At 46.3% G+C, this 25,611-nt stretch overlaps 2 protein-coding genes across 17 annotated transcripts in view; one reads left to right on the top strand and one right to left on the bottom strand.

Moving 5' to 3' along the window:
- Positions 1-17,588, top strand: part of NSUN7 (NOP2/Sun RNA methyltransferase family member 7) — a 38,950-nt gene extending 21,362 nt beyond the window's left edge. For all 4 annotated transcript variants that reach the window (XM_084799084.1, XM_084799083.1, XM_084799085.1 and 1 more), the window contains 5 exons: positions 142-285; positions 892-993; positions 3,004-3,121; positions 15,208-15,331; positions 15,967-17,588. In XM_084799084.1, coding sequence (XP_084655210.1) covers positions 142-285; positions 892-993; positions 3,004-3,121; positions 15,208-15,331; positions 15,967-16,650 — 1,172 coding nt within the window. In that variant the 3' untranslated portion in view covers positions 16,651-17,588. The remainder of the gene's footprint in view (positions 1-141; positions 286-891; positions 994-3,003; positions 3,122-15,207; positions 15,332-15,966) is intronic.
- A 2,393-nt stretch (positions 17,589-19,981) lies between these two features.
- Positions 19,982-25,611, bottom strand: part of APBB2 (amyloid beta precursor protein binding family B member 2) — a 308,601-nt gene continuing 302,971 nt past the window's right edge. For all 13 annotated transcript variants that reach the window (XM_084799082.1, XM_084799070.1, XM_084799080.1 and 10 more), the window contains one exon: positions 19,982-23,415. In XM_084799082.1, the coding sequence (XP_084655208.1) occupies positions 23,248-23,415 (168 nt within the window). In that variant the 3' untranslated portion in view covers positions 19,982-23,247. The remainder of the gene's footprint in view (positions 23,416-25,611) is intronic.

Genomic DNA, 25,611 nt, shown 5'->3' with positions numbered 1-25,611 from the left:
GAACAGCTCCCATTTCTAACTATGTTGTATTTAGTTTCCGTGGGGTTGAGGATTTGGAAGCTACGGTCACATGCTGCATTCCGAGTTTTCATATTTAACACAAGGTATTTGTCTCTTTCTTTTGCTATTTTTCCTTCCCAGATGTTGAAATACTTCATGAAACGTTTGTTAGCATTGAAGCAAGGGACCAAAGGCTGCAGAACGTTAAGGTCATCCTGCTGCTGCCCCGTTGCTCAGGGCTGGGCGTTAGTAACCCAGTGGAATTTATTTTAAATGAACATGAAGGTACTTGTTCTGATTTATAAATTAATGAAATTCGTTATAACTCATCAATTTCAACACTGGAGACTAAATCTTTCTTGTTTAAGATTTATTTATTATGTACACAGTGCTCTTGCTGCATGTACACCTGCAGGCCAGAAGAGGGCAACATATCTCATTCTAGATGGCTGGGAGCCACCATGTGGCTGCTGGGAATTGAACTCAGGACCTCTGGAAGAGCAGTCAGTGCTCTTAACCTCTGAGTCAGCTCTCCAGCCCTGGAGACTAAATCTTATTTTTAAGTTTTCTGTATTTCTCTTCAGGTTGGTTGTATTAATTGTCAAAGGGATTTATACAGTTCTTTGAGTGATTATTTCATAGAGACTTGGAGAAAGCCAATATTAATGTTTTCTATATTCCTTTTGAAAAACAGTAATAAAACTAAACATAATTACCTTTATTGATGTTTCGATTACAGTCAATATTTTAATATTATCAATTGCATTAGTAGGAATTTCCTATGAAAATTTATATGATTAGACAATTGAAAAATAATTTGAAAATAGCAATTTCTGAAAAGCACCTATAGTGTCATATATTAAAAGTATATATTTTCTTTCCAAAATTTAGATACAGGCTTGCTTCAAGACCTTTCTCAAGGCGGTCCACCGGAGGGTAAGCTTCAGATATTGGCTCAGCAGCAGTGTGAACAGCTAACACATGCAATGAAATGTAAGTTCACTGTTAGTGCTGGTTTATTAAGAGAGTGTCAGGCTCTGAATCATGAGTGTACACACTTCACCTATCTATTAGAATACAGCGATAACATGTCAACCACAAGCAACATTTCAAATCCTAATGCCCTCAAATAATGTTCATTCTAATCAACTTAGTTTTAAAAATATACCATCTATGTGTAGATATAAAACTATACTAAATTTGCCAATGTAAATTCAGTTATTTAGCATAATTTAATGAATTACTAATGCTGGAGGAAGATAATTAAGTGTGTCTATAACTTTACATTTGTTTGTTTGTTTGTTTGTTTGTTTATAGTCTTGCTGGGGAGCCCACGTAGGCCTTCAGCTCATCTTCCTCTTGCCTCAGTTTCCCAAGTGCTAGCATTGTAGGTACATGCCGCTTTCCCAGTTCATGACTGTACATTTTCAACTTTTTCACTCTGCACTTTGATTTCTTACGCATGATATAATTCTCCTGTTGTTATTTTGCCCATAACCTGATGGCCTTAATTTGTCCACTCACTTCCACTGCTGTCCTCTACAGTCTCAGCAGGTGGAGTGACGTTGTTGAAAGCAATTACAGTGGTCTAAACATCCCAGTAAAGAAAGTGCTCTAAGCTGCTGAGCCATCTCTCTGTGCCCAAGATGGCATTTTCTAACTTGGCCCCCTGCTCCGCTCTCCTCACCCCCTGTAACCTGGTCAGACTGCCAGCCCCACCTCCCTTTCAGGGCCCCTGTACTGGGCTCTCCCTTCCTTAGATAGTTCTGTAGTTGGCTCCTTGTCTGCCCACAGTCTTCTCGATAAGCAATGTTTGCTACTTTAACCAACAGCTTCTCCTCCAAAAACATTACCCACCCCACTTCATCCATCACCCAAATGGGTTTCCTAGTCATGTTTCACTTTTGCTCATCCTCTGCTAAAAAGTCATCTCCACAGTGGCAGGATTTCCGTCTTTGTTTTTCATCTATGATCTCGAAGGCTAGGAAAGTCCTTGGCATGCGGCAGGTGCTCAGTGAGCATGAACTAATGAGTGGACCACAGCTCATCGCAGCGCCTTGTTTCATGGACAAGAGAGCTGAGTCTTTTGAGTAATTTTTCCAGGTTCACATAACAGCAAGAAGCAGAGTCGCGATTCCCATGACTGTCTATTTCTAGGGTCCTTTAAACTCATTCAGTGATAGAATGTATGGAGGACAATGGGCTGCATATGTTTCTTTGTGAGTGGAACTAGATTGATCACATCGACCGAACTCTCATTGATTTGGAACAGTCTAGCTGGCTTTACTTTGCTTACCGGTCATTGCTTCCTTTACTAAGGCAAGCTCTTGTTTTTTTAAGGAGGCCACCCAAGGGGGCAGTGAGGCGGCTCAGCAGGTAACTGTGCCTGAGGAATTGAGGTTGATGCCTGGACTCCTGCAGCAGCAGGACAGGGCCAGCGCCCACAAGCTGTCCTCTGACTGCCACACGTGTGCCATGACACGCACACAAACAAATATAATTTTGAGTTAAAAATAAAATATAGGGGAGGCACTCACACATCCGTAGAAATCATTCCCATCCGTGTTTGGGCGTTACTAACAAACGAGAGTCTGACAACAGCAAGTGTGCATGAGGCCACCATGCTGACCTGACAACAGCAAGTGTGCACGGGGCCACCATGCTGACCTGACAACAGCAAGTGTGCACGGGGCCACCATGCTGACCTGACAACAGCAAGTGTGCACGGGGCCACCATGCTGACCTTCTGACAACAGCAAGTGTGCACGGGGCCACCATGCTGACCTTCTGACAACAGCAAGTGTGCACGGGGCCACCATGCTGACCTGACAACAGCAAGTGTGCACGGGGCTACCATGCTGACCTTCTGACAACAGCAAGTGTGCACGGGGCCACCATGCTGACCTGACAACAGCAAGTGTGCACGGGGCCACCATGCTGACCTTCTGACAACAGCAAGTGTGCACGGGGCCACCACGCTAACCTTATCTTCTTTCAATACAGTTCCTAAGGCTCAAGCAGTTGTCTATTGCACATGCTCTGTTTATACAGAAGAAAACGAAGCTGTTGTTAAAAAAGCACTGGAATGTCAAAACCAAGGGATTAAAATACAACCTTACAGGTAAGGGAAGGACACCAAGCTACTACCAAGCACAGACTTGAAATGACAAGTATGATTTTTAGAGTTATATAAATACATTATGCTTTTTGTTAGAATTTAATATGACCAAACAGCCCCAAATCTTACAGCTTTAAAGTGGAGTCTTGAGAGCTTTTGAATGAATACTTTAGTAGTTTTACATGTGTTTGCGTGTATCTGTGTGCATGCACATGTGTGTGTGTGCACGTGCATGTGTGTGTGCACATGTGCAGATGTTGAAAGACAGCTTGTAGGAGGAGTCATTCACTTCTCATGCCATCGTGTGGGTCTCAGGGGCTGAGACCACTGGGTTGGCGCCAGCGCTTTTGTCCAGCAAGCCACAGAACTAGTCTATGAACATTGTATTGCACATAAAAGATTCTTTCATTTTTGTTATTGTTAGAGCTAGAGGCATCTGGCTTTGGCTTGGTTGATTCCTAGATAAAATGGGTCCAAATTTCAGATTGTTCTTAGATACATATATCTAAGTAGAGGAAAAATAAGTGTACAAAATATTTGTAGAACGTAGGCAGAAATCTGCATGTGTATTACCTTAAGCACTTTTAGTATTTTGTACCCACTGAGAAAGTCATTTAAAAAAAAAAGACATAGGTACCTATGGCAGCTTCCAAGCAAAATGTAGCAGTAAAGTAAGGGGTGGGGAAGAGAGAGAGAGAGAGAGAGAGAGAGAGAGAGAGAGAGAGAGAGAGAGAGAGAGAGAGAGAGAGAACGCATTGATATTACAGCCTGGGCCCGTATGATGACTCCCAGCTTAGTCTCCAGCCCTTGTGGGGATGAGGAAGGAGGGGGCTGCTGTCTGAGCCAGCCTGAGCTACATAGAGAGACCTCTCTCACAAAGCCAATATAAGGTCTGGGGATACAGCTCAGTTGTAGAATGCTTGCCTAGGATACAAGTTCTTGGTTTAATTTCCAGTTACTGCCCAAACAAACAAACAAATACTAAGTAATTCAAAACAAAGAGAGCAGGCGCTGTGGAGATCAAGAACTCTAAGGATAAGTTTGTCAAGACTGTGATGATGAATTAAATGTCTATTTTCATGCTGTGATTCTTTTTTCAGCATCTCACAGTCTGCCCTGTCCTCTCAACTCGATATTTTCCCATTTTTCATCTCACCATCTGACAAGTTAGTCACGCCAACATCTCCCCCTTGTGACTGTCTTTTCTTATATAGATGCTTCTGTTGATAGCTGTCCTTGCTGGCATTTTAATTGTTGTGAGGAAACTACATGGCCAAAAGCAAGTTGGGGAGGAAAGGGTTTATCTGCCTTAACTTCCACATCACAGCCCAGGAGGCAGGAGCTGATGCAGAGGCCAGGGTAGGGCGCTGCTCACCCATTTGTTCGTCATGGCTTGAGACAGCTCTCTTATAGAGCCCAGGACCACCAGGCCAGAAATGGCCCCACCCACAATCAGAGGGCCCCCTTCTCCTTCAGTTACTGATTAAGAAAATGCCCAATAGCTGGCTCTTATGGAGACGTTTTATCAATTGAAGTTTCCTCATTTCAGATGACTCTAGCTTGTGACAAGCGGACATAAAAGTAGCCAGCATAACTGACCCCTTGTCAGTTTGACACACAAGTCTACCGCTGCTAAGCTATAACTTTCCCTTTCTTCTTTATCTCAAAGATAACACAAGAATAGCAACATTACAATATATACATTAAAATTTAGAAGTTCCAAGTCATTACAAATTTAAATATTGGGCCTGGAGAGATGACTCAGTGATTAAGAGCACTGACTGCTCCTCCAGAGGTCCTGAGCTCAATTCCCAGCAACTACATGGTGGTTCACAGCCATCTATAATGTGAACCAATGCCCTCTTTTGGCATACAGGCATACATACAGATAGAGCACTCATATACATAAAATTTTAAAAAATTAAATACTTAAAATGTCAGTCTTTTTAAAATATTCAAAATCTTTAAAATATTGTTTCTTTTAAAATACAAAATCTTTGCAAAACTCCAAAATCTCTTTTGAAAAAAAATTTTAATGATTAATTTTAATTTTATGTGCATTGACGCTTTGTGCGTGTCTGAGTGAGGGCGTCGGATTCTCTGTAACTGGAAGTCACAGACAGTTGTGAGCTGCCATGTGGGTGCTCGGCATTGAGTCTAGGTCTTCCAGAAAAGCAGACAACGCTCTTAACCAACTGCTCTAAAATCTCTTGAAAAGTTAGTCTCTCAACTGTGAGTTTCATTAAAATAAAAATTAAGTTAAATACCTTCTCACTTCAAGAGGGAAGAACCAGGCACAGTCACAATCTGAACGAAGCAAAATCGAACTCCAGCAGTGTAAACAACTCAGTGTCCAATGTTTTGGGACTCGCATCTTCCGGGCTCCTCCCCGGGGCTCTGATCTCCACCTCTAACCGCGGCAGCACACACAGCGTGTGTCCTACGCTCAGGAAGGCTCCGCTCCACTGCCGGTGCCTTCTTGGCTGTCGTCCCATGGTGCTGGCATCTCTAAAATGCTGGTGTCTTCTGCTGCAACTAGGCTTCTTCATCAATAGCCTCGCCTGGGCTCCCTTCCTGGCGCCAACCTCAACCTCTCTATGTGTCCTCTTTAATCCTGGGCCCTCAACTGCTGCTGAGGCTGCAGCCTCACCAAAGGCCTCTCCTGGCTTCTCACAGGGCCTCAGCTGCTCTCTATCAACCCTTTTCATGCCTTCAAAACCAGTACCGCCCCCCAGGTGACTCTCTCACTACCAAGTTTGTCTGCCAGCTCGCCGTGCAATGTTGGCCACCTCTGACAGCCTCCGTGTGCTGATGCCCAGGAAACACTTCAGATGATCTCATCAATCAGTGATGCTGGTCTCTTCTTAATCACCACTGTTTCCTCAGCTCCAGCTAGCGGGCATCAACTATCTCAGTGCCACACAAGTTTCACGTTATAGCACCAGTTTCTTGTTAATCACAGCTGCTCCTTCGGATGTGGCAGTGTGAGTCGGGGAAACCCTTTCCTCCCCACGTTGCTTTTGGTCATGATGTTTGGTCATCTGTTCAGATAACCAGAGCCACAGAATCTTACTTCAAAACAGTAAGTGTGCGAGGGCCCTGATAGTTGTAAGTTACTCTCAAACATCGCTCTGGAACTTCACAGGCCAGGCCTTCACTGTCTGCACTTCTCTCAACACTCTGCTCTTCCAGGCTTCCACAGAACAGTTCATTAAAGCTTTGAATACTTTTTTTTCCAACAGGGTTTCTCTGTGTAGCCTTGCCTGTCCTGGACTCTCTTTGTAGACCAGGCTGGCCTCGAACTCATGGAGATCCACCTGCCTCTGCCTCCCGAGTGCTGGGATTAAAGGCGTGCACCACCACGCCTGGATAAGCTTTGACGGCTCCTCCAGCTCAAAGTTCCAAAGTCCCTCCACAAACATACAGTCAGGCCTGTCACAGCAACACCACATTATTTTGGTACCAATTTCTGTCCTAGTTAAGGTTTCAATTCCTGTGCTGAAACATCATGACCAAAAGCCACTTGGGGAGGAAAGGGTGTCTCTGATGTACAATTCCTCATCACCTGTCATTGAAGGAAGTTGGGGCGGGAACTCAAAACAGGCAGCAATGGGGGCGCGCACGTGTGTGTGTGTGTGTGTGTGTGTGTGTGTGTGTGTGTGTGTGTGTGTGTAGGAGCTGCTGCAGAGGCCATGGAGGGTATTGCAGAGGCCGTGAAGGGGTGCTGCTGCAGAGGCAGTGGAGGGGTGCTGCAGAGGCAGTGGAGGGGTGCTGCAGAGGCCGTGAAGGGGTGCTGCTGCAGAGGCAGTGGAGGGGTGCTGCTGCAGAGGCCATGGAGGGGTGCTGCTGCAGAGGCCATGGAGGGGTGCTGCTGCAGAGGCCGTGGAGGGGTGCTGCTGCAGAGGCCGTGGAGGGGTGCTGCTGCAGAGGCCGTGGAGGGGGGCTGCTGCAGAGGCCATGGAGGGGTGCTGCTGCAGAGGCAGTGGAGGGGTGCTGCTGCAGAGGCAGTGGAGGGGTGCTGCTGCAGAGGCCATGGAGGGGTGCTGCTGCAGAGGCCGTGGAGGGGTGCTGCTGCAGAGGCAGTGGAGGGGTGCTGCTGCAGAGGCAGTGGAGGGGTGCTGCTGCAGAGGCCGTGGAGGGGTGCTGCAGAGGCCGTGGAGGGGTGCTGCTGCAGAGGCCATGGAGGGGTGCTGCTGCAGAGGCCATGGAGGGGTGCTGCTGCAGAGGCCGTGGAGGGGTGCTGCTGCAGAGGCCGTGGAGGGGTGCTGCTGCAGAGGCAGTGGAGGGGTGCTGCTGCAGAGGCAGTGGAGGGGTGCTGCTGCAGAGGCCGTGGAGGGGGGCTGCAGAGGCAGTGGAGGGGTGCTGCTGCAGAGGCAGTGGAGGGGTGCTGCTGCAGAGGCAGTGGAGGGGTGCTGCTGCAGAGGCAGTGGAGGGGTGCTGCTGCAGAGGCCGTGGAGGGGTGCTGCAGAGGCTGTGGAGGGGTGCTGCTGCAGAGGCCGTGGAGGGGTGCTGCTGCAGAGGCCGTGGAGGGGTGCTGCAGAGGCTGTGGAGGGGTGCTGCTGCAGAGGCCGTGGAGGGGTGCTGCTGCAGAGGCCGTGGAGGGGTGCTGCAGAGGCCGTGGAGGGGTGCTGCTGCAGAGGCCGTGGAGGGGTGCTGCAGAGGCTGTGGAGGGGTGCTGCTGCAGAGGCAGTGGAGGGGTGCTGCTGCAGAGGCCGTGGAGGGGTGCTGCAGAGGCTGTGGAGGGGTGCTGCTGCAGAGGCCGTGGAGGGGTGCTGCTGCAGAGGCAGTGGAGGGGTGCTGCTGCAGAGGCCGTGGAGGGGTGCTGCTGCAGAGGCCGTGGAGGGGTGCTGCAGAGGCCGTGGAGGGGTGCTGCTGCAGAGGCCGTGAAGGGGAGCTGCTGCAGAGGCAGTGGAGGGGTGCTGCTCAGTAGCTTGCTCTCATGACTTGCTCAGCCTGCTTTCCTGTTAGCCCAGGGTTAGCATCACTCACAATGGGCTGGGCCCTCTCTTAGCAATCACTGATTAAGAGAACGTCCTACAGCTGAATAATATGGAAACACTTTCCTCCACTCAGATGAATCTAGCATGTGTCAAGTTGACACTAGACTCCGGAACAGTTGACAGTCAACCTCATGTCCCAAGAGTCCTGAGTATCATAGTAGCTAAGTTACCACCTGTCAACAAAGAGCCACCATTATGGCAAGGGCATCACCAAATCAGTGGTTGCACATGTACAGTTCCTGATTTATTTATTTATTTATTTTGATTTTTTTGAGACAGGGTTTCTCTGTGTAGCCTTGGCTGTCCTGGACTCACTTTGTAGACCAGGCTGGCCTCAAACTCACAGAGATCCATCTGCCTCTGTCTCCGGAGTGCTCAGATTAAAGGCATATGCCACCACCGCCTGGCATATGTCCTTTTTTTTTTTTTTTTACTAGCTCAAACTTATTTAGTTCATTTTAGACTTGAGCTATCGGCCCATGTAAACGCTTTACTTATTAACATCTCACATGTAGGCTGAGCGATTGCTCAGTGGGTAAAGTGGATGACATGTAAGCCTAAGGGCCCGAGTTTGGATCCCCAGTGCCCTTGTAACAAGACTTGCATAGCTGCCGCACGTGCCCACAATTCCAGTACAGGTATGGCGGCAGGAGGGCAAGTTGGAGGCAGGAAGATCCCATGATTTTGCTAGCCAGCCAGTCTTAGTCAACCAAGGAACTCCAGGTTTAGTCAGTAACTGGATCTCAAAGAAAAACAAAAAAAGGAGGTTGAGAGCAACATAGGCCAGTGTCAATCTCTGACCTCCATAGAAGCGTGTTTGGACACACGCACCTCTCTCCATACATGCGCCAGCCTGTATACACACAGCAATCTAACGTGTTAGAGGAATTAGCCTAAAAAGCATGTCTTAGGGCTGGAGAGATGGCTCTGTATTTAAGACCCACGTTCTGTTCCCAGCACCCACATAATGGCTCAGAACTAAGTGTAACTCTGGTTCCAGGGGACTCAACGCCTTCTGACTTTCGTGAACTTTAGAATGAATGTGGTGCACACACTTACACTCATGCACATACACACAAAAGTATTTTTTGAAGAACCTCTTAGATATAACCAGTTTAAAGTTTGATTTATAGTCTAGATTTTTCTGGCTCAAAAGAATGTGACTAGTTTAATTTTTTTTCTGTAACAAGGTTTCTCTGTGTAGCCTTGGCTGTCCTGGACTCGCTTTGTAGACCATGCTGGCCTTGAACTCACAGAGATATGCCTGCCTCTGCCTCCCAAGTGCTGGGATTATAGGCGTGCACCACTGTGCCTGGCTCATAGTTTAAATTTTAATTGTCATTGCCAAGTTATCCAACAAATAGTCACTTAAAACTTTATTTTATGTATATGGGGGTTTACCTGCGTGTGTATGTGTACCACATGTGTGCTGGTGCCTGCAGAGGCCACAAGAGGGTCGGATTCTCTGAAATTGGAGTTGTGAATATTTGTGAGCTGATATGTGGGTCTTGGGAACCGAGCCCAGGTCCCCTTCAAGACCAGCAAATGTGCTGGATGGTGGTGGTGCACACCAAGAGGCAGAGGGAGAGGCATCTTGTTCACTGTGAGTTCGAGGCCAGCCTGGTCTACAAAGTGAGTCCAAGACAGCCAAGGATACACAGAGAAACCCTGTCTCAGAGAGAGAGAGGGGTGGGGGTGGGGGTGGGGGTGGGGGTGGGGGTGGGCGGGTAGGAGGGAGGGAGGGAGAGAGAGAGAGAGAGACAAAGAGAGAGAGGGGGGGGAAGGAGAAGCAAATGTGCGGAATCATTTCTTCAGTCCCCCAAATAGTCACTTTTACAAATCTGTTTCCTGTGGCTCTATAAGTGCTGGGCGTTATTGGACATACACCTTTCCCAGTCTGAAGGGCGAGAAGATTCATTGTCCTTGCTGGTTACACTTGTGTTTACCTATTTCTGACATTGCGTATGTGTCCACCTTACTGACTGAGCCACATGGTGCAGGGAGTAAAGAGTGGGATTCTAGAATAGAAGCCTTCAAACATTAAACAAAAACAAAAACAAATATGTACCATAACTTAAAAAATAACTCTAAAGTTAATATCTAACATTTTCAGTGTAAATTTATATAATTGTAAAAACAATTTTCTAGAATATTTATTATTTTAAGAATATTATGTACAGGTTTTGAATACATTTCTCTTAATACAAAAATTCTATTAATTTATTTGGATTTACAGTAAGCTTCATAATTTGACTTGTGGAAAAACAATACATTTATTACTTGTTTTATAAAATGTAAAACCTGCTTTTATTTTCAAAATCAAATTTACCATGTCAAAGAAGTCTTATTCTGATTCAAATGAACATGTTAGTATGATCTTGTGACTTATAAATTTTAATCTAAGAGACATAGAAATAGAGTTAAAAATGAATAGAAATACCAATGAGTAGAAGAAACTCTTTCTTTGGGGAGTAGTTGAGAAAATCTGAAGAGATCTCTGCTAAACCCCTGCTCATCACTCATTGCCAGGCTTTCTGCTGTGGGCAGCCAGGAAGCAGCAGAGACTCGCTTCTCCAAAAGGGGGTGTAACCAACAGTAACAGCCTTCCCCGCCCCTCAGCAAACACTTTTGAAATTGTGGGAACACCATTATGAAAGTGGACATCTTGTCAGCTATTTTACAGTACCAACCAGGAGAGGGAAGTGGAGAGAGGATGGATGGGTTCGTTGTTCAAGAACAGCACTTTGCAGAATCTGAGACCCTTTTAAAAATCCCCACCTTGGGAGGCGAGCGAGATGGCTCGGAGGATAAGAGCACAGTCTGTTCTTCCAAAGGTCCTGAGTTCAATTTCCCAGCAACTGCACGGTGGCTCACGACCATCTGTAATGAGATCTGGTGCGCTCTTCTGGCCTGCAGTTGTACATGTAGGCAGAACATTGTATATATAATAAATAAATAAATCTTTAAAAAAAAAAACCCACCTTGGGCTGGAGAGATAGCTCTGTGGTCACCAGTGCTTGGTGTGTAGTCACAAGCATCAGAATTCAGATCCCAGCAGACACATAATAAGTCTAGTGTTGTGCATACCTGTGTACGTACACACACACACACACACACACACACACACACACACACACCATTCAAATAAAAAGTCTTACCAAAAGCTGGCTTGGCGGTCCATGAGGACATTACCCAAGTTCTGCTTTGGTGTGAGATAAGTTAGCCACACTCTTGAGGTTGTTTGCCTCCCTGGTGATGTTAAACATGTGTACTTAAACAAGGGCATTGTGAGTGGGTGTATTTTTTTTAAGAGTCTACTTTATCTGGGTTCTTATATCTACCACCCTTCTCCACCCCAATGCCTTTCAACCAGCCAACATTAGGTAGGCGAGAAAAAAGGTTAGAGGGAAAAGCGGGCATAGACCTCTTTGGACTACTTCCTGATGATTAGGGCCATTGGGTTCCTAGGGGAAAGTCCAATCTTTGCCCAGCAGTCCAGCAAACCAGCAATAGCAAACGCAGCGTCACAACAACGGCGGGTACCAGCAGCAGCTGCCACAGGCCCTCTCATGGCTCCCCCATTTAGCCCCTCTCAAGTACTCCCAGAATTAAACAATCTGCATCTGGCACAAATTATGCCCCTGCCAGAGCATGAGACACTTTATAGTCAGCTTCCATGGACAATCTGAAACAGCCTCATATTGGGATTAAAACCAAAACATTTGGTTTTTAAAGAAACCACCTCAGAGAGGAGGGAAATGTGGGTGTAATACAGTCACTGGTATTGCTTGGGTTACTTACTTACCTCAGTGGGTCTTTGTTGGGACTGAACAGTATGAATAGCATGAACAGTACTTGACCCAGAGAAAATATCCAATAATTAAAATTACCATGGTAACTAACTTGTAATTTGCATGTTTCATGTACCTAGCTGTTTTCCAACTAGATAACTAATCTTTTAACATTTTGTTACATAGTAAGAGTATGAACATCTTTATATAAATCACACATATTTCATATTATTGCTTATTTTTATTTTTTCTTATTCTATTCTCTCTCCTTCCTCACTTTCTCCCTTCCTTTCCATTACTGGAGATTAAACACGGGGCTTTACACTTGCCACCACACCTCCACCTCCCATGTAATATAATTTGAATTTTTTTTTTTTTATTAAAAACTTGAAAGCTGGGTGTGGTGGCACACGCCTTTAATCCCAGCACTCAGAAAGGCAGAGTCAGGTGAGTTCCAGGCTAATCCGGTCTACAGCAAGTTCCAGGACAGCCAGGGCAAGGCAGAGAAACCTTGTCTCAAAAAACAAAACAAAAACAATAGGAAACAACAACAACAACAAAAACCCCTTGAAGTTTTTCCTTTACAGATAATTGCTCATGTGTGGTTCTGGAGATCCGGCGTCCTGTGAGGGTGGTGTCAGGGTTGGTCCTGGTAGAGCCTGTGATGGAGAACGTTCCATGCTTCTGGCAGTTGCTGGCAATCCCCGGCAATGAGCCCACAGTTGAGTCTCTGCTCCTGTTCTCACTGCCTCTCCCTGCACGCTGGCGCCTTTCTCTTCTTACAGGACTCAGTGTTAGATTTAGGGTTCTGTAGGTCAAGTGGATCTGTTCTCCAACAAAGTCTCATCCTGAGGCGCTGAGTGAACTTAGATTGGGGAGTGATGCTGTCCCTCGCAGAACAGGCCATCCTGCCGTTCACTTGCAAAGCCACTCACCCTGCTCAGCACCTCCAGGAGCCTTTATCCACCCCAGGGTCAATCATCAGTCCTCACTCTGATATGTCACCATCCAGATCAGAGGAGAAGACTGTGGGGTGTGAAGACATTTTATATTTAAAGAAATAGGCGATAAACCGGAACCCAGAAGGCGCTTTGTAGGAATAACCTCCGGAAGATGGATCTCTGAGCTTGAGGCCAGCCTGGTCTACATACTTCTCGGCTAGCCAGGGCTACATAGTGAGACTCTGTCTCAAAAACAGACACAATGGCTTTGTCTTCACAGTGGATCTCAGGTGATCTGGGGAGGATGCTTAGCCTCAGAAACCATCACCGGCCGTAAGGTCCGTAGGAGCACGGAGGTCTCTCGCCTACAGAGCGCGTCCCACGGCTCTCTGGTGGGTCATTACAGGTCATACATGTCTGGCCCTTCCCCAGGTGACACGTCCTCATTTGCCCAGCCACAAGAGGGACACGCGGCGGACTTCAGGCTCTCGCTCTTCCTCCTCGTTCTCCCCACTGTTTCAGAAACTTCTAATCTCCTGGCCGCAGCTTTGGCGCCCCTACTCCTGCGAAGCCTTTCAATTTGCTCGCTCTCATGGTTGCTGTTAGCTGCACCTAAACTCTGTCTGCCCATAAGCTTTGTCTCTGCGTCCCTCAGCATTCATCCTTGGCCTTATTTCTATTATCGTAAGTTGATTTATTTGCCTAATGTGTTAACTGAGTTATGGTTTTCTTCATCAGCGGTGATTAAGGACGTGCACCTAGTTGGCAAATAATGCAATAAATATAAGTTTAAGATTAGTTTTCAACTCCACAGTAGAGCTAGGAAATTCCTTTGGTTAAATATATTCCAACCTCCAAATATGGAAATATTAAGTATCACTATCAAAATAGGTGATTACCACAGTCAAAATATATGACATCATAATCATAATGTTTGATAATACAATGTGAACACAAGTATCTCTTATTTATAAATAAACTTGCTATTGAGAAATTAAACATGAAACACAAAATTATAAGCATATGAATAATTAAAAGTTTTATATTTGTGTTAGAAAGTCTTTCTTTTGGTTTTTCGAGACAGGGTCTCTCTGTGTAGCCCTGGCTGTCCTGGACTCGCTTTGTAGGCCAGGCTGGCCTCAAACTCACAGTGATCCACCTGCCTCTGCCTCCCGAGTGCTGGGATTAAAGGCGTGCGCCTGGCTCTAGAAAGTCTTTCTTATACACGTTTCTTTTGTGGCCCAGCTGTATCTTAGGCCTCAGACTCACTATGACATTGAGAACGACCTTGAACTCTGTGTGCATAAGAGCATATGTGGCGTCAGAGGGTAACGTGGGAGACAAGTTTGCTTCTTCCAGTCTGTGTGTCTGGGAACTGAAGGCAGGTCATGAGATGTGTGCTTTTACCTGCTGAAGTCTCTCCCCAGCCTTGGTGGTTGTTTCTTTGTTTTGAGACAGGGTCTTTTTTTGCTCCTGAGACAGGGTTTCCCTGTGTAGCCCTTGGCTGTCCTGGACTCACTTTGTAGACCAGGCTGGCCTCGAACTCTCATCCATCTGCCTGCCTCTGCCTCCCAAGTGCTGGGATTAAAAGAGTGCACTATCGCACCTGGCTGGGATAGGGGTCTTGTGTAGCTCAGGAGCTGCCCTTGAACTTCTGCCCCCCCCCTCTACTTCCCAAGTCCATGGTCTCCAGTTCATGCCGTGCTAAGGCATCGGCCGACCCAGGGCTTCCTGTATGTTAGGGACGCTTATGACTGCCTGCACTGCATCTGTAGTCCCAGAATTAGCCATTTGTGATTGCTATACTTGCCTAGTTTGATAGCACATTAATTAATCCTTAGGGAGCTTTTCAGTTTGTAAAAAGGTTGTTATTCTTGGTGCCATTATTTAGAGACTTTGGAAGTATAATAAATTATGAAGACAGCTTCAGTCTTTTTCCTTTTTCTTTTCTTTTTTTCTTTTTTGAGACAGGGTCTCTCTGTGTAGGCTTGGCTGTCCTGGAACTCGCTCTGTAGGCTGGCCTCAAACTCACAGATCTGCCTGCCTCTGCCTCCCGAGTACTGGGATTAAAGGCGTGCGCCACCACTATGCCCAGCCTCAGCCTTTTTTCTTATTTGAAATTTTTACTTAAAGGGATTGGTGAGACAGAAAGTAGAGTTGAGGCGCACTCCCCAGTGGGCAGAGTTGAGGTGCACCCCCCAGTGGGCAGAGTTGAGGCATACCCCCCAGTGGGTAGAGTTGAGGCGCACTCCCCAGTGGGCAGAGTTGAGGCGTACTTCCCAGTGGGTAGAGTTGAGGCGCATCCCCCAGTGGATAAAGAGCCGTTTCTACCACTGAATTTCTTTTCTCTATTGCAGGCTCAGTCCTCCTGTCCTTCCACTGTGCTCCTTAAGAGAAATACAACTCTCTACAGACAAATTTTTTAGAGTGGAACCGTCCAACCTCACCAACGGTTGTTTTCTTTCTATTTTAACAAGAGAGGTAAGAAGGAAGAAAACTCCCAACTCATGACATGCTTTGGAATTGAAAACAACAAACTCTCGCCATGGGAAGCCACTCCGTGACCATTTGACAGTGGTTGCTTGTATCTCACAAATACTGAAGGGCAAGAAAGGACTGTCACTGTCCAGCAAAGCCCCACTCCTCACACGTCTCCTCTTTGGCTTGCCCTCCACTCCAGCTCCCCCAGCAGCCCGCCAACTGTCCAGTGTTCTTCCATAACATATAAGAAATAAGCAGTGTAATTCTTTTTATTTTATGTGCATTGGTGTTTTGCCTGCATGTATGTCTGCAGGTGTCAGATCTTGGAGTTACAGACAGTTGTGAGCTGCCATGTGGGTGCTGGGAACCGAACCAGGGTCCTCTGGAAGAGCAGTCAGTGCTCTTAACTGTGGTGCCATCTCTCCAGGCCAGCAGTGTAATTCTTAAGGTATATAAACGGGGAAGTTGAACTAAGGAAAAAAATCACTTGTTGGGGTTTATGAGTTGTGTTAGGGAGTAAGGCCTAAAAACATTTGCCTTAATATGTTTTAATTTTCACTAAGTCACTGATAAATGTTTAAAAGCCTCGCAATGATAGCGACCTCCCATATTAATGACTGTGGCTTTCATTGCAGCGAGACCCATCTGAGACAGTGTCTGTGAAAGACGTTCTGGCCCGAGCTGCAGCCAAGGGTCTCCTGGATGGGGTTGAGGTTGGGAAGTCATCCAAACGGGAGAAGAAGAGGAAGAAATCCAAAACAGCACTGCCCAAACCTTCTGGCAACGATAACAGCATCCAAATGAAAATCACCGAGTTCCTGAATCGAGAAAGTAAAGCGAGCACGAGCACAACCCGGGGCGAGAGCACCAGCCAGGGCGAGAGCACCAGCCAGGATGAGAGCACCACCCGGGGCGAGATGCTAACAGCCAAAACCCCTCCCCCACAGAAAACCGTGCCTCAGCTGGGAGCGCCCTCCCAGATTCGAAAGCCCAGCAAGCCTGCTGCCAGCCCTTCCACGACCACCGCGTTGGTGAAGAGCACTATGCCTTCCAGGCCCACACACTTGGGGAGGCCTCGGCCAGAAGGCAAAGTGGTTCCTCTGAAATCCGTTGAAATCGTTTTGCCCCCAGTAATGTTCCCGTTCTCAAATCCTCAGGGGCTTAGATCGCAGCTGCCAGTAAACCATTTTTATTGCCGCTTCGTTGGCTCGAAGGCCGGTGGGCCCGCCTATGTGGCGTCGGCAGTACCCCGAAGAGGGGAGAAGCCCAAGGGAAGCGTGCCTTCCTCCCTCCTCAGGCACCCGCGACCATGGCTTTGACTGTGTGGCCCTTGTCACAGGGCGGCTGGGATTTCCTCACGTTTGGATGCTGTTTTTCACAAGATACGAGTGCTTTTGGCCACTTGGTATCTTCTAATGCAATAACCTCCAGAGACTGAAGACGGGTGGGGGATGATAATGGAGGGGACCGAGTGAGCAGAATTCCGTCGTCATCAGCTCAGTGCTAACGCTTTAGGATGCCCCGGCTGCAGACTGGGTCAGCTGTTAGAACTTGTCTCAGTCTTGGGAGTTTCAAGTGTGGACTGTCTCACCTGCAGGGAACACAGTACCCGCTCCCTTTGCAAACTTCATGGCGGGGCCTGGGACAGAGTTCTCACACACAAAAGGACGCTGGCCTTCCCTGCCCGTGGGAGCTCTAGCCAGGAGCCTGAGACCACTCCTTAGCCAGGCCTTTACGGTAGTGGAAACCTCTTGAATCCCAGTAGAGGCCAGCTCTTTCCTTAAGCACCCCACTGTCTCTGAGACGGGGCGTGGTGTGCCAGGAGGTCCCTCACACACTGAGCTTCGAGCAGGAGGAGGAAGCACAGGAAATCCCCAGTGCCAGGTGTGCACAGTCCAGAAGTGCATTCAGAAAAAAGAAAAAAACAAGAAACAAAAAACCCAAAACAAGCAAGAAGAAACGTTTCCAGAGAACTTGCAGAATCCCGCGTAGACTGAGCAGGGTAACCTTGCCTTCTGTTTACGCCAAACATCATTGGAGACAGGACAGGTTTCTACCTACGGAGGCTTATTCTGAGAAAGAGGTTTAACTGTTGAACACAAGTGACGTATCATTGAAGAAACTCAAAGGTTTCTGATTCTATGCAAAGATCAGGTGACATAGCCAAATGTACAAGTCATTTCAATAGCACACAGTGATCAAACCTTGGTAACTCATTTCCGATGCACAATTAAAATATATTGTAGTACTATGTTAATTACATTAAATGTCAATTACTCTTAGCTATATTAACAATTGCTTACAAATACTGACACAATTATCATTTCTGGGTCTGATTTTTTTTCATCATGGCAACAGAAACTGTTTGACATTAAATAAAGTTGTGACTACAAATCTTACTTTTAAAAAGTTCAGAAACATTCAGAGTTTGAATGTCAAGGTTTATCTTCAGATTTCAGTCGTGTAGAACTTCGAGTTCTAAACGCTCTGCGCGGGTCGCAGACCGGGGTCTGCTTCAGCCCTGGTGGTCTCGCTCGTCTCACTTAAAGAACGGGTGGGTTTGGTTCTCCATAGCACACTTTCCTTAAAATCCGCGAGAGAAGAAAAAGTTTCATACTTCAAGAGGTTTAAACTCATATTCCAAAGAACTCCTGTTAGCTGACTCTTAAGAAGCCAGGCTGTAGGAAGCAGGCAGGGCGGCTGCGGGCTCCCTAGCCTGAGCTGCACAGCAGGGTCCCTATCTCAGCGCTCGCTTAGCCTGGACGGGGCGCCAGTTAAGCCCACACTGCTTCCGGTGCTAAGATATTTTACTAAGATATAAACTACAAATTTCTCCAAATAACGTGTTTTGAGGTGCAGCCCAGAGTGGGAGCTAGGCCCGAACGGGTTTGAAATGACTATTTTCAAGCGTGTTTTCTGGGCTAACCCTCGATGCTGCTGAGGCTCAGGGTATTTTCTTATCTCTAGCACCACGTGACTTTTGGTACCGCCTGTAGCCACGTCAGTGTCTCCTACTGTATCCGGGCACCGCACTGTTCACGGAGGCTCTGGACGGCGTCGCCACCATTAGGCCTGTGTGCTCTCCTTTGGAAGGTCTCTAGAGAAGACGCACTCAAGCATTTACTGATACAGGAAGAAGGAAAACAGCCAGGCGTGGTGGCGCAGGCCTTTAATCCCAGTACTCGGGAGGCAGAGGCAGGCAGATCACTGTGAGTTCGAGGCCAGCCTGGACTACAAAGTGAGTCCAGGACAGCCAGGGCTACACAGAGAAACCTTGTCTTGAAAAAATCAAGAACAAAAACAACCAACCAAACAAAACTCTAGTGAAGATTGCTGACCACACTGTCTTTTAATTGGTATTTTATTTTCTTGAGCTTAGTGTTGCCAAAGAGGAAAAAAAAATCAAGCCACTAGTATTTAATTAAACATTGCAGTAACAACCCATGTTTTTATTTATTTTGTGGTGCTGGGAACTGAACCCAGAGCCTCATTCACAAAAATTCAGAGTTTTACCTGAAACTGTTTGCCAGTGTAAAGCCTCTGCCAGCAGGAGGAAAGGAACCTGCTCCCGGGGAGTTGTCTCTCACAGCATGTGAGAAGGTGCAGTGTGGTGGCACACACTTGTAATCCCAGGACTCAGGGGGCCAGGGCAGGGGGATTGCCATGAGTTCAAGGCCAGTCTGGGTTACATAGTGAGATCTCTCTCAAAGACAAGACAACACAACAGCACAATAAATGAGCAAAACTTAGGCAGGTACTTTTAATTGTCTTCCGTCTGCCAGGGGGTTAATGCAGGAGCCTTCCACCTTGGGTTTAACCCACTTCCCACCCCTGGTCCCCTCCTCACCAGAACGAGAAGGAGACTTTTGTATGTGTGCTGAAATACCTCAATCCTAAAAGACTGCCTACAGAAAATTCCAACTGATGACTTAGGAGGGGCTCTGTGTCCGGTGTGCGCCAGCTCTCTTTACTAACCAAAAGAGTCAAGGCGACTCCTCCCCAGTCATTAGCAACTGGGAAAATGCCACGCTAATGATGAAAGCAGAATGTTACATTACTAAAATGATTTTTAAAAAAATGTTTAATTTGACGTAAGAATAATACAAAAATAAAATAACTACCGTAGAGACACCAAGTCCGCATTTCCGCGTCTTCTAAGGGTGTGGCCGTGCTGTCAGATATGTGAGACAAAGGTTTTGTGTGTGTGTGCAGCTACATTTATTCTCACAGCATTTTACATGAAAATGTATGAACATGCGGCCAAGGTGGCTGCCTGGCGAAAGCCAAGACGGTTGCCTAGAAGTGTAAACCTTTCCCCCCACTGCAGTTCCAGGGTTAACCCACTGAGCCACACCCCCAGTATGCTGAAACAAGTCCAGTTACTCGCTTACTGGCTGTAAACACATCAGATGTTAGGTCACACCCAGCCAACCAGAGAGCTTTCGGGTTGACTAACTTGTGCTAATGTCGGGGAGACCTTTTTCCACGTGGATTTTGAAATCCTGTGTTGCCAGTGCTCACAAAGCGAGTGCACCGTACACCAAGGGGAGTTTTGGTGGTACAAGTGAGCGGCCCGGTTTTGAGTGGTTTGTTCTGTGTCCTTCTTAAACGTCTAATGTGGACTAAAAGAAAAAGCAGCCATGCCAACCGTTGTATCGCCAAGAATTTGTTTTAATGGAAATGGGTCTGACGTCCCTTCATGCAATAAGACAGACAAACAAACAAAACAATGGTTCTAAATTAGCTATGGGTGGTCTTAAACTCAGGTGGAAACAAAGGGCACGTGGCTATATGTGTATCTTTTTTATGAAATCACGCGCGTTGTGAAGGATATAAAAAATGAAGCACCGCACAGTGCCTTAGTCTGCAAAGTAAATTTCTTAGCCACAGGCATGTTGGCTGCCCCTTGGCACTGCCAAGGAGCACGCAGGTGAGGTGGTAAGAGCTCATCTAGCTAGCTGCTTTTAAAAAATAAAAAGAACTTTAAGCATTTTGCCTTTTCTTCTACATATTCCAGTAGAAATGTGACTACGATTCATTACAAAACCACCTTTTAGGCAATGTATAGTTCACTGAGATTACTTAGCCTGGATACATCAACATTATACCCAGCAAAGATAATACATCAACACAACAATGCAGTATATTTCAGTAAAAATAGAATAAATAAAATAAAAATATTTTAAGCTGTATTTAACAGGTTAATTAAAAAAATGGTAAGACACACAAGGCGTAGTGAACATGGCTGCCTGTTTACCGAACCACAGATATAAAGAATGCATAGATAACTGAAGTATCACTAAGTTTCAGGTAAAACATTGGCACCCTTTCACAGACAAATACAAACATACTTTCATACATACTTTTTGGCAGAAAGTGTCTGAACATACTGTTTAACATAATTTTACAAAATCAACCTGCATTTAGTTACGCAAAGCTATTTTCAAAACAGAACGTCTGCGGTAAAAGTATTTCATATGTAAAGGCTATTGTTTATCTTACTGCATCCTGAAATTGCATATATAAATCCATTTGCTACTTAAAGCTAGCTCAATATTCTTGATCCTGAAAACAAACAAACATACGTCTTAAAAAAAAAAAAAAAACGAACAGGGTTTGGGTAGAGACTTCCTATAGAAATGCGGACTTCTTTCGAGTTTCGAAGTTGAGCGCACTAAAATATCTCACTGTGGAGCTCAGAATGAGAGACCGTGATAACTGGGCTCTGAGCAGCTTTTCTCTGGGCACAGTATGGTTTTCTTATTCACAAATTTCTCAGGTGGCACCGGTCACTTCAGCTAATGTGCAAGTTGGCACCAAGTGTAACACATTTTCTCAAGTAGCATTTTTTTTACTGTGGCATTAAGATGCCGGTGAACAATTCCAGGGTCTCTGCACCAGAGCCACAGGCGGAGGACTTGTCACTCCGTCACCCTCTGCGGTGGCTAAGCCAGCACCACAGAAGGGAATGTTTCTGCCACAAGTAACATCATCTCTAGAAAATCTCACAGGAACGAGCTCTGAGGATGGACATATGTCCTCTACATCACATCTGAGGCCCACAGTCCTGGACCGAGGAAGGACAACAGTCTTACAGTAGGATGCCACTGCGTACATAAGTCGGATGCTTCCCTTAACTCCCTCGGAAATTCTGGAATCACCTGATAGGTATTTGCATGATCTGTTCCTTGTGTGGACCTAACTGTGAAGGGCTCTCCTGACTGTGTGGAGAAGGAGGCATAACGTGGTGGGGAGCTGTGGTCCCCGGTTCTGGCCCCCTGCGCTCTGGCGAGGCCCCAGGCCATGGAGCAGTCTCTCGGTGCCGTGTATTTTGGTTTCTTCAGTGAGTTTAGCGCCTTTTCTACCGTGTAAGGCTCGAATGTGATAAGACTGTGGACCCCGTTCTGACAGGCACAGAGCAGTGTAGAAACTTAAACGTTACTTTTATAACTGGATATTAGTTTTGACATTAAAAGTAAACAAGACTAGTAAGACTGCTCTCCTTTGCAACCACCTTTTAAAATAATGTCAACGAAAGTCTAAATTTGTATGTCTTTATGGCTAGGTTTCTTAGCTACGTAAAAAAGAGGCAAGAAAATGATACGTGGGGGACACTATCAAACAACCCATTATTTCTGAGTATACTTTGCTCTGATAGGAAAAAAAAATAAATCTCGAAGGTAAAATGGAAAAATAGAAATGTAAAAGCATATATAGTCAAGTCTTACCAAATTCCCAACATTAAACACATAAATTCGAGAAAAATACAACTTAAAATGTGTTGCCATGACAACGTATGATAGGCAAGACAGCTTTCTGGACAAAAAGCACAGAGAAAGGCTGGGGCAGTGGGGGGGCCTTAGAGTCCACTTAGCTCCAGGACTGCGAACTAACGAGAACCACACGGCGGAGGGTCTAAAACAACAGTGGGCGACGGAGATACAAATGACATTTCCTCCACTCTAAATTGCATATTAGCACGTTACCAAACTAAGGATGGAGGATGGAGGAGCAGCTTCTCTCTCAGGTGTGGGCAGGAATGGTCATGGTGTACTTCTCTAGCCGATGTACAATGTAAGGCAGAAGTTGGAGATGTGTCCCATCCCAAATGCATTATTTATTTCTTTTTTTTAAATAACTGGTCTGAAAACCATCTGAAAAGAAAGGCTAATTTTTTTTTGCTTGATTTTAATTCCTCAAATTTAGTTTTCTATCAATTTTAAAGTTTTCCTTTGCCCAGCATCCAAAACAGCTGTAGACATGAGCCGGTGGCGTCCACGTGCCAGAGAGCTTGCCGAGGAAGCTGGCTCGCTGATGTCTGGACTGGTACTGGTGCCAACAGCCAATTCTTGTCAATTGACAGATCCACTTTCATGAGAACTAAAACCCAAATGTGGCACCCTATTTTTTTTTTTTTAACAGCAATTTAATAGCATCTGTTACTCAGGGTCCGGATGCCTTAAAAGCTGAAAACAGGGCAAAGCGCCGAGGGACCCCGAGGTTGCTTGTGACAGATCCAGCCCAGAGGACAGTGACACTCCACGGATGAAGGGTTGGTTCTCTAGGAAGGGTGTGGCCACATTCTTGTGTGTGTGTGTGTGTGTGTGTGTGTGTGTGTGTGTGTGTGCCACGCGCATGTGCGCGCACCAAGTCCTGTTCACAATATTTACAGTGAGGAAAAGACCTTCCACTGCTCATGATGTAATTACAGAAAGGAAAAAAACAACAACTCATGCTTCTTTTCATATCACATGGTGGTGGCAAGACGGTCACATGCTTGTCTAACACTGTGTGGTGATGGGTAAGTTCTCTGGAGACGAAGCGTCAGGAACTGCAAGGAAGGCCAGGTGTCGGCTTCTTTAGTGTAGCTACTTGGTCCTCAGGTACAAACGAAAGAATCCCTGAGCCCTGGGCCGCTAGGGCGTTTCTGTGACAGGACGTTTCTGTTTCAAAGTGTCAATGAGCGATAGGACCCCCCGTTTGACATTGGTCGTGACTCTTCTGGTCACTGAGTCCGCGGGCGGGGGTGGAGGTCGAACCTTCTGTGACGGTGGCCTGGCTACCAAGCACTTCTGATACCGCAGCTGGAACAAAACAAGCGAGCAGCGTTTTAGGTACTATTTCTTCTCGGCGGCTGTGCTTGCGAGTCACTACCAGTATGTTGACTCTCAAAAGTTAATGGCCTGACTTCTAAACGTTAAGTCGAGTTTACCACCGCTGCTGCCCCAGTACCCGGCTCCACCATCACTACTCCCGTTACTATTGTGTGGTGGGGAAGACCGATCCGTGTCATTGTCTGTGCAAGGCGGGTGCTCTACCAGTGAGCGCATCTGAGCCGGTCGGTAAATCTCCCCAGCCTTCAGGCTCCTTGACTACCAAGTGGTTGAGAATTATGTGGCCAAGTCGTAGAGAGCCTAAGATAGGCCTGGCAACACTTATTTGTTCCTTTCTCTGTTTCCTATTTTAATAGAAATGTTTTACTGAGAGGTCAGTATATACTTCGTGTTCAAGCATGAGCCCTACTAGGTAAAAAAAAAAAAAGCCTCCATTAGCATGGGCAGCATGGGCATAGCTGTCCTTCAGAAATACAACAGCGCAGGCCTGGTGAGATGGCTCGGCAGGTAACACTCGGACTTCAACCCTAGGAACCTGAAGCAGGAGAGAGCAGACTCCCCAGTGTTGTCTGCTGACCCCCCCACATGTGGCACCTGTGTACTGACACTTTCCTCATCACACCGTATACACACATGCACTAATAAACACTTTAAACACACTAAAATACACTACTAAATAATACGTAAAAACACACTGGGAAAAAACAGTGCCCCCTTGCTTTTGTACCAGCAGAGAGCTAAGTGGTTCCTCACAGTGCGACGAAAAGGGTGAGCCTTATCATTTACTTCTGACCTAAAACTCAACAACCCTGTAGCTGACTTCCAAAAGTCAAGTCAAACGTTAACAGGCTCCCAGCATAGCTATAGCTGCTTTCCCCTCAAAACTCATGAAATACCCTAAAAAAAAAAAAAAAAAAGATGGGCAGGACGGTTAGTATGTCCTCTCACATCCCGCAGGCCAGAAAACCAGTTTCCCACATGTCGGCTCCGTGGAAGGCATCCTGCTAAGTCTGTGTCACACATATCTATAGCATGAAATTATCTGCAGGCAAGCGTGACAACATCGAACCCTGGACTTGAAATTCCCATTTTCTTTTATGTATAAGCATGAATCAAAATTGTGCATAACTGATGAAATTCATGAGTAGAGAATCCCACCTCTGATATATTATAAATTCCACTTAAAGTGTCTTTACTTAGGCCTATAACAACACAGCTATGAAATATTTCTTAAAAGCAAATTCAAAAGAATATGCCACTCTCTTGTCTCTCGGATAGTACAAATCCGTGTATTAAGTATTCCAGATGGAGAGAGACATGGATTTGAACAAAGGGCACCGCTGCACTGGGAGCTGAACTCAGAGTAGGGGGGGCAGTGCTTGGATTGTGCCCACGTGCCTACCACGCTGCCTGAGCTACTCCAGCTGGGCACATTAGTAATTTTTCTTTCTTTCTTTTTTTTTTTTTAATTTGAAAAAGTGTTTCCAAGCAGAAAAATGAGTCCGGGAATTTGGGAGAAAAACAAAACTGTAGCCACTGATAAAACTAATTAGCTAACTGTCATTAGCATTTAAAATGTGTAATTAAGAGTGAAAGCCATTCATTTTAGACCCAAACCATCTGTTACGCTCCATTTCAATTCCGTAACATAGCTAGTTTTCTTGCTCCCTCGAATCAGCACTTGTTTACTTCCTATAGCCTCTGCCTCCCCTGTGGATGCTCTACGCCTGGCCCCGGGGTCACACCAACCCTGCTCCTCTCCCCTCGGTTCTGCTCCTCGACACCAAGGCTTTCGTGAGAAAACATCAGAATTCTGGACCCACAGAACTTAGAGAAAATAGCCCCATAACTGAGGACTAGTGAGTTAGAGCCAGATGGAGTGTGAATTCCAGGTCTCTCTTCTTTCCTTCTCCTCCCCCTCAGGCTAATAGTGTCTTAGAGAGTAAAAAAAAAAAAGTGTGTGTGTGTGTGTGTGTGTGTGTGTGTGTGTGTGTGTGTGTGTGTAACCTGGGCCACAGAACACAGATGGAAGTCAGAGGACAACTCGTGGGAGAAGGGTCTTTGGCAGCGGGCATCTAGAGGACAGCTAAGGAGGCAGTGAGCCAATGCAGCACGTCCTGACGTGCGGGGTGGCGGGGTCCCCTCTGCTGTGCTCATGGGCTGCAC

Source organism: Acomys minous, assembly GCF_964271855.1.
Source record: "Acomys minous genome assembly, chromosome: 10".
Taxonomy (NCBI): domain Eukaryota; kingdom Metazoa; phylum Chordata; class Mammalia; order Rodentia; family Muridae; genus Acomys; species Acomys minous.
This window is presented reverse-complemented; position numbering and strand designations above follow the sequence as displayed.